Source organism: Magnolia sinica, chromosome 5, assembly GCF_029962835.1.
Source record: "Magnolia sinica isolate HGM2019 chromosome 5, MsV1, whole genome shotgun sequence".
NCBI lineage: Eukaryota > Viridiplantae > Streptophyta > Magnoliopsida > Magnoliales > Magnoliaceae > Magnolia > Magnolia sinica.
Window position 1 is genome coordinate 1,073,320 of NC_080577.1, and position 10,130 is coordinate 1,083,449.

The 10,130-nt window shown below is 37.5% G+C and overlaps 1 protein-coding gene and 1 long non-coding RNA gene across 2 annotated transcripts; one reads left to right on the forward strand and one right to left on the reverse strand.

The window, feature by feature from the left end:
- Positions 1–396: 396 nt before the first annotated feature.
- On the forward strand, positions 397–3,219 carry LOC131245053 (probable WRKY transcription factor 53). Its single transcript, XM_058244236.1, has 3 exons — positions 397–1,263; positions 1,411–1,539; positions 2,293–3,219. Exons 1-3 carry the CDS (start codon positions 932–934, stop codon positions 2,873–2,875), a joined length of 1,044 nt encoding a protein of 347 aa, XP_058100219.1. The 5' UTR covers positions 397–931; the 3' UTR covers positions 2,876–3,219.
- Positions 1,884–3,111, reverse strand: LOC131245054 (uncharacterized). Its single transcript, XR_009170764.1, has 2 exons — positions 2,980–3,111; positions 1,884–2,870 (listed from the first exon to the last, which is right to left on the reverse strand). It is a non-coding gene; the product is annotated as an uncharacterized LOC131245054 (long non-coding RNA).
- Positions 3,220–10,130: the final 6,911 nt, after the last annotated feature.

Genomic DNA, 10,130 nt, shown 5'->3' on the forward strand with positions numbered 1-10,130 from the left:
CTTTTCCCTTTCATTGGAATTGAACGACAAAAGCCCGGCACAAACGTTCATACTCTGGCAGAGTGTGATGCTTCATACGCGGGCGTGTCATTCAAATAACTCAAAAATAAACTTTACAAAATTTTGGATGATGACCCATAACCAGTGGGTCCCTATTTTGGACAGTTTTAATTTCGCTTGTGTGCCACACATGTACAATATCTTAGAGCCCGTATATCATGCATCACACGTTGCCAGACTATCGAGGATCTCAAATGGAAAAGGAGGAGAGAGAAGAAGGGAGAAGAATCAGTCAACACTCGGACCCTCAATCATCCTACGCTTCTGTGACCGAAGACCGGTCTTACCTTCCCACACTCGTTTTCCTCAGTCAAACTTCCCTTTTACAATCCTTCCAAAGTACCCTTCTCTTAAAACGCAAACACTCCCCTCTTCTCCTCTTCAAGTTTAAATCTCCTTCCTTCCTCTCATCATCCCCATCACTCTATCCCCCCATCTCCTTCATTTCCTTTCTCTGTTGCAAGGATCTGTGAAGGAGAAAGAAAAAAACAAAACAAAACAAAACCCACTTGGAATTCTCCCGGTTTCTGAGTAGTTTCCCTTTGTATTTTGTGTTCAGCCCGCAGATTTAGCCCATTGTTCTATCCAGGTTTCTTATTCGACTGTATCTTAGCAGCCCATTTCGTAATTTCATCTTTTCTCCAACGAACCCACTTCGAATTTTCTTAACTTCATGTGTTTAGAATCAGCCACTGCAATTCTGTGCAGTTTTCCATACTGCTTGCCACTGAAAGTTGCTCCTTTTTCATATCCTACTACCACGTCTCCTTCTTGACACATGAGCTAATATCCTTTTCATTTCAATCTCCTCTCCGCAGCCGACGCGGTGATTCTCCACCACCCATCTTCTTTCTTTTTTTTTTTCCTTTCCATGGTGATCAGAGAGATGGAGAGTGCTGCAGATTGGGAGCTGAAGCAAGTGATCAACGAGCTAATGCAAGGGCAAGATCATGCCAAGCAGCTCCAGATCAATCTGGACCCTTCTTCTCCCCCAGGAGTGCGTGAATTATTAATACAAAACATCATAGCTTCTTACGGCAAAGCTCTTTCCCTGCTAAAATCAAACCAGTTGGTGAGAGAGCTGCATTCGGTGGTTCCTACCATCAGAATGGAATCTCCACGGTCCATCAGTGGGAGCCCAAGGAGTGAGAACTCGAATAGGGCTTTCAAGTATCAGGATCCGAGGGACATCTCAAAGAAGAGGTACACGCAAGCAACCAAAAGAGGCTGCATTTCAACTCTAGATTACAGTCCAATTCACTTATGCAGCCTTGATGTTTTGGAAATTCTAAAATCTTGGCTTGAGTTCTGAAGGAGCCTTCTTCTTCTTCTTCTTCTGATGTATTGTAGAAAGACGTTACCAAAATGGACGGAGCAAGTGCGGGTTTCCACTGGGATGGCGCTCGAAGGGCCCCTGGATGATGGCTATAGCTGGAGGAAATATGGGCAGAAAGACATCCTCGGAGCTAAATATCCTAGGTGAGATTTCTTCATGAAAAAAAAAAAAAAAAAAAAACAACCACGGCACATTCCACAAATTCCATTCATGAAAGTCACCCAATTAGCACACCTGATCATTCACCTCAAGATCACAAATTTCACTTTGTTCATGTGCACCTCATTCACCTGTGCTCTCCAATCACACTAGAGAAAGAGTGCCCATGTACATGTATGCACATACAAACATAAAAAGATACATGCATGAATACATACATACATGCATATGGTGAACTTATACAAACATCCATAGATAATACATGTATAAAAAAGATACCAAATACACAAACATCCATAGATAATACATGTATAAAAAAGATACTATATACAGAAACATCCATACATGTTTCAATGCTAATTACCTTTCGTGGACGATGTCCCATGCGTAACTTACATTAATCAAGACAAGACCTCATGGTCCCATCCTCAAAAGGTGCTTTAAATTATGGGTGTGGTACATGGTTTTTTTCTAAGATGGATTGTGGCCCGGTGCAACGTCAAAGCCGCGGCAACATATTGATAACTGTCAACATCAGATAAACACCCTTCTCTACTCACAGATGACCTGGTCAAAGATGGCAGTCCTTATGCAAATCAATAAAAATATTGACCCATGAACGGTTAGATCACAATCCATACATAGATTGAAAGTGGAGATTATTGCCTACATCAGTACATACATGAATAAAAGCTTTGGATTTTTCATTTTCTAACTAGGGTTTGTTTCGGTTGCAGAGGCTATTACAGATGCACCCACCGTAACGTTTTAGGGTGTCAGGCGACCAAGCAAGTTCAGAGATCAGATGAAGATCCGTCGATCTTTGATATCTCATACCGTGGGAAACACACATGCCACCAACCATCCCATATTATTCAGCCGATGAAAACACAAGAGCAGCAACAGCAACAAGAGCAAGAGATAGTCAGCTTCCAAAAGGGTCTCAAAGTAAAAACAGAAAATTTGGATAGACGAGACCAGAAGAATTCTTCTTCTTTTTCATTCCCATCCGCATCGACCAACTACATGAAGCCTGAAAATGAAATCTTTTCACCGTCTACGCTCGATAATAACTTCATGAACAGTTTTTGTTCGCCGTTTATATCCCCGGCGACATCTGAATCAAACTACTTCTCGATGTCGCCGTGCCAGATGAATAGCTGCGGCGGTGGGCCGAATTTGCAGACGGCAGAATCTGATCCCCACGAAATAATCTCGGCCATGACTTCAGCTTCGAATTCTTCATTGGTGGACTTGGATTTCAGGCTCGATTCTGTAGATTTAGACCCGAATTTCCCCTTGGACGCCTTCTTCACTTAGCTTACAAAACAGATCGTTTCATTAAAAGAAAAAGAAAAAAAAAAAAAAAAGAAAAAAGAAAAAGAAAAAGAAAATGAGAATTCCCAAATTTACAGCAAGATTACCGGATTTGCCTGTTAACCCCCCATCATCCTGGCCTGTACAGTAAGTGGTCTGCACGCGCCCGTACAGTAGGGATCCACGTAGGAAGAAGCCTCTTCAAACGCTGGCCAAGCGAATTTTGCTTTAGAGATAAGGTGTAATAACTGTTTGGCTCTTTCCTTTTACTTTTCTTCGTAATTGTATTTTTTTTTCTCACGAAAATAAAATAGTTAATCACTGATCGTGGCTTCGCTTAATTCTCAGTTGATCCGTATTAGTGGATTATATTTATTACTATCTTGACTTTTGATCCCTAATCTCCTAGAATTTGTTTTTCCTATCTCGCCCCTCATCACGCCATGGGATCACATACAGAGATGGCCCACTGATTGAAACCGTCCATTTTGTTGCAACGCTACCACAAATAAGACTTTCATGATGATCTTGACCTTCGATTTTGTTGTTGATTGTGAAGATAGGAATAATCCGTTCATCCCAATTTTCCATTATGATAGTCCGTATAAAGTAGCAGAAAGAACATGGACGGTTCAGATCATTAGATCATCTCAGCATGTAGGTCAAAATCGGCGACATATACAAGCGATCTTGAGTCGCGACAATAGGCAAAACGAACTATAACCGTGAAAATGGTCACGTGGTATACCGTTCTCTACCCACGTAGCAAGACTTTCTACGGATACAACGACAACTAAAAAAAAGGGAAAAATGATAAGATACTGCGCCAGTGTCATATGCTTACTGCACAACACTTCTTTTACTGCCCATATCTCTCTTATACGTAAGACATTCAATCCGTGAAAAAGTTCGGTATGATCATATGGACCATTTGAAGATAAAATCAATCTGATCCATTCATAACTTGTGCCAAAAATGTATGCTTGTCATAACATCAACAGATCATTGATTTTAATGGTTTGATCTACCTGATGCTTCCAACGATCTAATATTTCAGTATAATGATATAAATTATGATTAAAAAAACCTTTTTAACGGTTCAGATATACTAAATATTTGAGAAATTGAATTAATAAATACATCGAGCTGGTGGTAACGAGCCAGTTGCATTTATCTGGCATGAGCACGTGGTCGGCTTTTCCCATTAGGCTGGCCTGAAAAATGTGGGTGGGTGGGAGCGCATAAAGATAGAAGCTCATTCACAAGTGGTGTTATTTGATACTCAGGTTGATTGTGATGATCTGTAGCATTCATTCAGAAAAAGGTAGATGTTTCCAACAGGTGGTTCAAATCAAACCGTCCAATCGTAGTACTAACCACAGATAGCATATAATCTTAAGATCGTAGTGATTATGGAATTTTATTATTTGATTAATGAATATTTAATTTCCAAACAATTGAATGTTTACACTGTACATATGTCTACAAATCGGCCTGTCAGAATATCGGTTGAGTCTAATTATTGATTAATGGAAAATTCAAATTGGGACCCACAATTTGGACGGTTTTAGATTAAGTTTTATGTTTTCCACATGAGAAATTTCTGAGTGCATGCGTATGGAAATCCAGAGTATGAAATTTTCCTCTATTCTTATCCTTTTATTTTGTGGTAGGTGGGAGAGCGCTGGGGAGGAACGTGCGGTCTGCCAGCGAGCGAGCTTATGTATATTCTGGGGGCTAACGATCTCGTGATCCGAACCGTTCATCTGATGGTAACCCTTTTGCACACGATATATTCTAGAATTTTCTCAAGAATATTCTAATCCTTCAATGTGGTGTCCTTCAAACTTTCAACACTAAATGACTAAATATTAAACGTTTCAGATATTTAGATATTGGATATTTCAGGAAAATCTCCAATCGACAGTGCGCGCAATCAGATGGACTGTTTGGATCAATGAACCGGACCTACTAGGGCCTGGCATTGTGGTAGGGTATATCTCCTTTGAGATTAGCCAATCCGTTTCCGTTATAAAAGTAGATGCTCATGTTAAAGTTAAACCGGTTGGACTGTTGGTTTAATATGTAAGCAGCGGATATTTTTCATTCTATCAAGTTTACGTGAAATCCAACCCATGTAAAAGGTACTTCTAGTGGTGAGGATGATTTTAAGAAAAAATAAAATATGCCTAATTACCAATTATATACATGTAAATTTTTTACTTTATTAGTGGCTATCTGTTTGTTTTCTATTGTATGACCCAGATGATTAATAGAATGGGTCAATATTTTTATTTATGTGATTCTGATGTTGTGGTAAATCTATTGGACGGGTTCGATTTTACACATTTATAAAATTTAGTACGTATTCACTGGTTGCACATTAACTTGTTATTCAACGAGTCAGACATGAGCATTTATCGTATATAAAGTATTAATTCATCTCTGGCAGTGTTGAAATTTACAGCATAAAAATATTGGGGAGTGACCTGGATTTGTGTGATTGGACATGACATCACACGACTGAGGTCATGATTAGGCTTCCCTGGTCTCTCGTACGAGGGAGAGGAATCGGTCTTACCCGGGTACGTGTGACGTAGAGCCTTTTCATTGGTGAACACAAGATGACAGGGTCGGGCCGTCGACTTTTATACGTCGAATGGTTACTGGATTTATGGCAGACATTTGCCAGCCAATGATATGCGGCCACGCAGGGGTAAAACCTTACTTTGGATAGCACTTAATCCGCTTTTAAAGGGCACATGGCTCCCGGTGGATGGCCGACTGTGGGTCACCTTTATTTATGTGTCTTATATCCACGCCGTCTATGCGCTTAGCCAGCCCATTTTAGGACAATAGGTTAAAAATGCAGGGGATCCAAATCTCTGGTGGACTACACTGTAGAAAACAGTGCTGATTGAGCTCTCATCATTAAAAACTTCGTAGGGTGTGTGATCCCTTCATTTTTGTAGCGTGAGCCACTTGGGTTTTTTGCCTCTTTATTTTTTTTCTTTGAACATGAGGCAGAAAAACAGATGAACAAAGTGTAGTTCTTGCAAACATAATAGTGAGCCGTGCCTAGCTTCTACTGAGGGATGGGTCACATTAACCCCCATCCACTTTCAAGTATCATTAATTATTATGTTTTAATTCATGTCCTCTTTAACAGTATTATTAATTATTATGTTTTAATTCATGTCCTCTTTTACAGTATCATTAATTATTATATCTTACTTAGATTTTTCTTTTTTCCTTTCTTGATAGTACAGGCAACGTGCGTTCACACTTCACTGTTAACCACCCCTCTAGGGAATCGATACCAAGACTTCAATGTTGAAATGAGGTATCTTTCACTCAGTCTACCACTTAAGCTATGGATTTGGGTGTATTATATTTTAATTGTTATTATTACATTAGTACATTTATATGCCTGCCTTAAAAGCATGCGTGGTGTACTTAGGCTAGGGATCTATACGGTTCAATTAGAGTTAGCTGCATGGATCGATCATTTCCACTGTTCCACTCTCAAGAAACATACTTTTATTTAGACCAAAGGCCATTAAAGTTTTTCTTACCATCAAGGGCTATAACTAAAAGTCATAGTGCATATCAAAGCAAAATAAATAAAATTAGATATACTCTTAGGCGTACATAGATTAACACAACCTTAAAGCAATCCTACATTTCATGGAGAACAGGAGATGATACACACTTTATCTATCTCTACCCTCTTAAATTGGCCATCCTAAGATTTCTACTCTCTACTAAGGAAATTTTCATATGGCTTGAAATAGTGAGATTTTTTAGGTTGCTCTCGTGTATTTATAGATTAATAATCTTTTGTCGCTATGATTTTTTAATTATAAAGAGATGTCTTTATAACAATCCTCGTAAACTACTTGTAAGCAACATCTACGTTATACTTGATAAGGCACATAAGACTTTAGACTGAGTCAAACTTGTGGAATTTTGGATGTTTCCACGTATCAGTGCATGGATGCACATGCATGATTACCATGTCTCATGTAATCATATACAAATCCTTCTACTGCAGCATTTAGGCCTACTCTCTTAGGCCCATCATATCCCACGATCATGACTGATCATTCGAATCTAAAGCATTAATTTTACAAAATAATACACATGATAATTTAAAATCAATTATTTTATAATCTAAATGATTTACAAAACTAGTTTAGCTGATCAACCATTCCAACTCTTGATTAAGGAAAAATTCGTAAGAATTGTAGATTTTTTAATGAGTATCATAATCTTCACAAGTACGTAATTAACTACTCAACTCGCCACGATTTACCTAAGAAACTCACATATTGGTGAATCAAAGCAATTGATTAAATTTTTACTAGAATTTTAAGTTTTCTTAAGTTTAAGGATAAACATAATAAGCACAGAAGTGGAAGCTAATATTAGACAGGTAAATCTAACTTAACTATCTATATTTATTAGATGTGTACACATTCACACATCATCCCACTTACCCACTATAACTATAATAATATTCTACATCTATAAAAAAATTAGGCAAGTTAGGCTTTACAATATATTTCATATCGAACTTATTGTACTTTATTCCCAAAGCATACAAAGATCTCAATAAAGTATTCTAAAAAAAATATGTTCATTTCACATATATAGAACAATGAGCAATAAACAAAGCTTCAATAAAGTGTAGGTGATTCATTTGTTTTCTAGTATGTGGTTGTTGGATTTGTTGTTAGATGGTTAGATGTTGATGAAATGATTTAATTTTACAGCAGGACGATTATGCGATGCCCGATGACGATGAATATGAGGAGAAGATAAAGAAAGAAACTATATCATTTTTTATTTTTATTTTTAGAAACGTAAGTTAGAGTCTTTTTAGATTCGTTTGAACTCTTGTTTCTCTCAATTTTTATTTATATGCCTATTTTTAAAATTCAGATACAAGACTATTATTATCATTTTTATCAGGGAATAGAGACACCATTCTTACATATATTTTTTAAAATGCAATAGCTACGGCTATTAACCGTAGCCTATTATCTAAAAACCGTAGCTTATATTCACTTCTGCCTATTGCTACGGCTGTCGTACTACTTTTAGCTACAAATATAATTCGTAGCTGTATGGTGATCTAGGTCCGGATAGTTTAGCTACGGATTTAATTCGTAGCTATAGATTTTAAACTATAACTACGGCACTTATGGCTCCAGTCCTACTATAGCTACAGTTTTATCCATAGCCTTTTTCCCTTTTTCTGGGAGTGAAAATATATATATTCATTAAACTAAAAGTGCATACATTCTACACAAACTTCAGTTAGAGAATAGGTCGCCAAGTCTTTTCATCCATATTATAAGAGAAGACTTGGTGACCTATAGTCTAACAGAAGATATGCCCTAGAAAAATAATGACTTTTAGTCTAATTAAAGTTATGGCCTTGAAATATAATCCAAAGATGTGAATATATCTATCGGTTAGAATTTGACAATTATTATAAGTTCTTATTTTGGCTTATTATGGATAAGTGGTTGGTTAATTGGCAATTAAAATCAATTGATACCTTCTCATCTTGATATTCTTTTTTTCCCCCCTAAATAACAACTTAGATTAGCCTTGGCCCCTTCATGTATTTGTGATCAAGGATATAAATCTAGTGAAGATCATGCCATGTATATGGAAATGGTATTATAAGGTCAACATCATGGGAGCTTCCCAAGAGGTCAAGCTCTATGGGCCGCATCGAAATGTGTGATAGATATCTATGTCGTGCATTTGGTAGGTCCCCTCTAAGTTATGGGATGTGTAAAAAATAAACTGTATTTGGAACTTAGGTGGGCCACACCATCTGAAACCTCAAAAAATCATGCCTAAAATATCTAAAAGCACTTGGTGGGGCCCACTTAAATTTTGGAATGACCAAAAATTTGGTGTGACCTCTCATCCAAGTGGGACACACATAACGGATGACTTGGATGTCTAAACCATATCTCACTGGGCCCTAATAAGGTTTCAATGGGTGGGCATCCACCCTCAACTGTTGTTTGTGATGTGGCCCACCTAAGTCATGGATTGCATGATTTTTAGGCCCATGGCTCACCATGGAAGGATGCATCTAATTAATATGATGGACACCCACACACACACACAAGCTCAAATTGGGGGAACCCATGTTGGAAATAACATGTATTGAAAATTAAATTGATTGGCCAATCTCAGCTACATAGTTTTTCTTTTAATCAAAGCGATCCAATTAAAATCTAAAACCCACACACATTATTGTTTAAGGATTGATCATCTTACATGCATAATCAAGTCCTTGATCATATGATCATAGTCTATGTTAATGAGTTCTAAGATTATTCCATCAATTCTTTTATCCTTCAATGTTAGTGGCTAAATGTCCAATACCAAGTTCTTATATCCATTGCATGCTTAATTCTCATGTGGGATAAGGTGAAAAAAGCACAACCGATGCCAAGTTAGCTTTCGATTGTTGAGACTTTCTATCTCGACTCAAGTCAATCCCCTCACATAGAATGACCATACATCTCAAGGCTTGATTCTAACAAATGTGTCCTAGGCATCTGTACGGATCATTACTTATCAGGATAATGTGATCAATGAAACACAACTTTCCCGATTAGTGACCACTAAGTCCAATATTAAATTATAGGAGTAGAGAATGTACTCCTTACATATCCCATATTATAAAAGTTTAAAGTAATATTACGAGATAGTGTCAACGCATATTACATGTCTAACAAAACCTATGGTTATCAAGATTAATAGTTGAGATCAACGTCTTCACATTCACATGGCCAATCTACAATGTTGCACCTTACTTTTCTAAGGTATAACTCTAACATAATTATCACATTCACATGACCAATGTATAATGTTGCACATTAATTTTCCAGCTCACAACTCCAACATGCAGTGTGCTGTGGCTCCATAGAGCTTTGGCTTGTGGGAGGTTAGAGGAAAGGATGTGACATGTACATGAAAAGAGGGATCTAAATTGCCTCATGGACCCACTATGATGTATGTGTTTTATTCATGCTGTCCAACCATTTTGTTAGCTCATTTTACCAAATGACCTAAAAAATTAGGCCGATATAATTAAAGTTCAAGTGGACCACACCACGAGAAACAATAGGGATAATGACACCCTTCCTAAGGCTCACTATGATGTTTATTTTCCATCCAACCAGTTAATTAATAAGGTCACACATATTTGGATGAAGGGAAAACA

Bases quoted from the DNA above. Each gene is read 5' to 3' on its own strand.
- LOC131245053 (XM_058244236.1), top strand. From the start codon at position 932: ATGGTGATCAGAGAGATGGAGAGTGCTGCAGATTGGGAGCTGAAGCAA. The intron at 1,264-1,410 runs GTACACGCAAGC...GATGTATTGTAG, and splicing joins AGGGACATCTCAAAGAAGAG to AAAGACGTTACCAAAATGGA. The intron at 1,540-2,292 runs GTGAGATTTCTT...TTTCGGTTGCAG, and splicing joins CTCGGAGCTAAATATCCTAG to AGGCTATTACAGATGCACCC.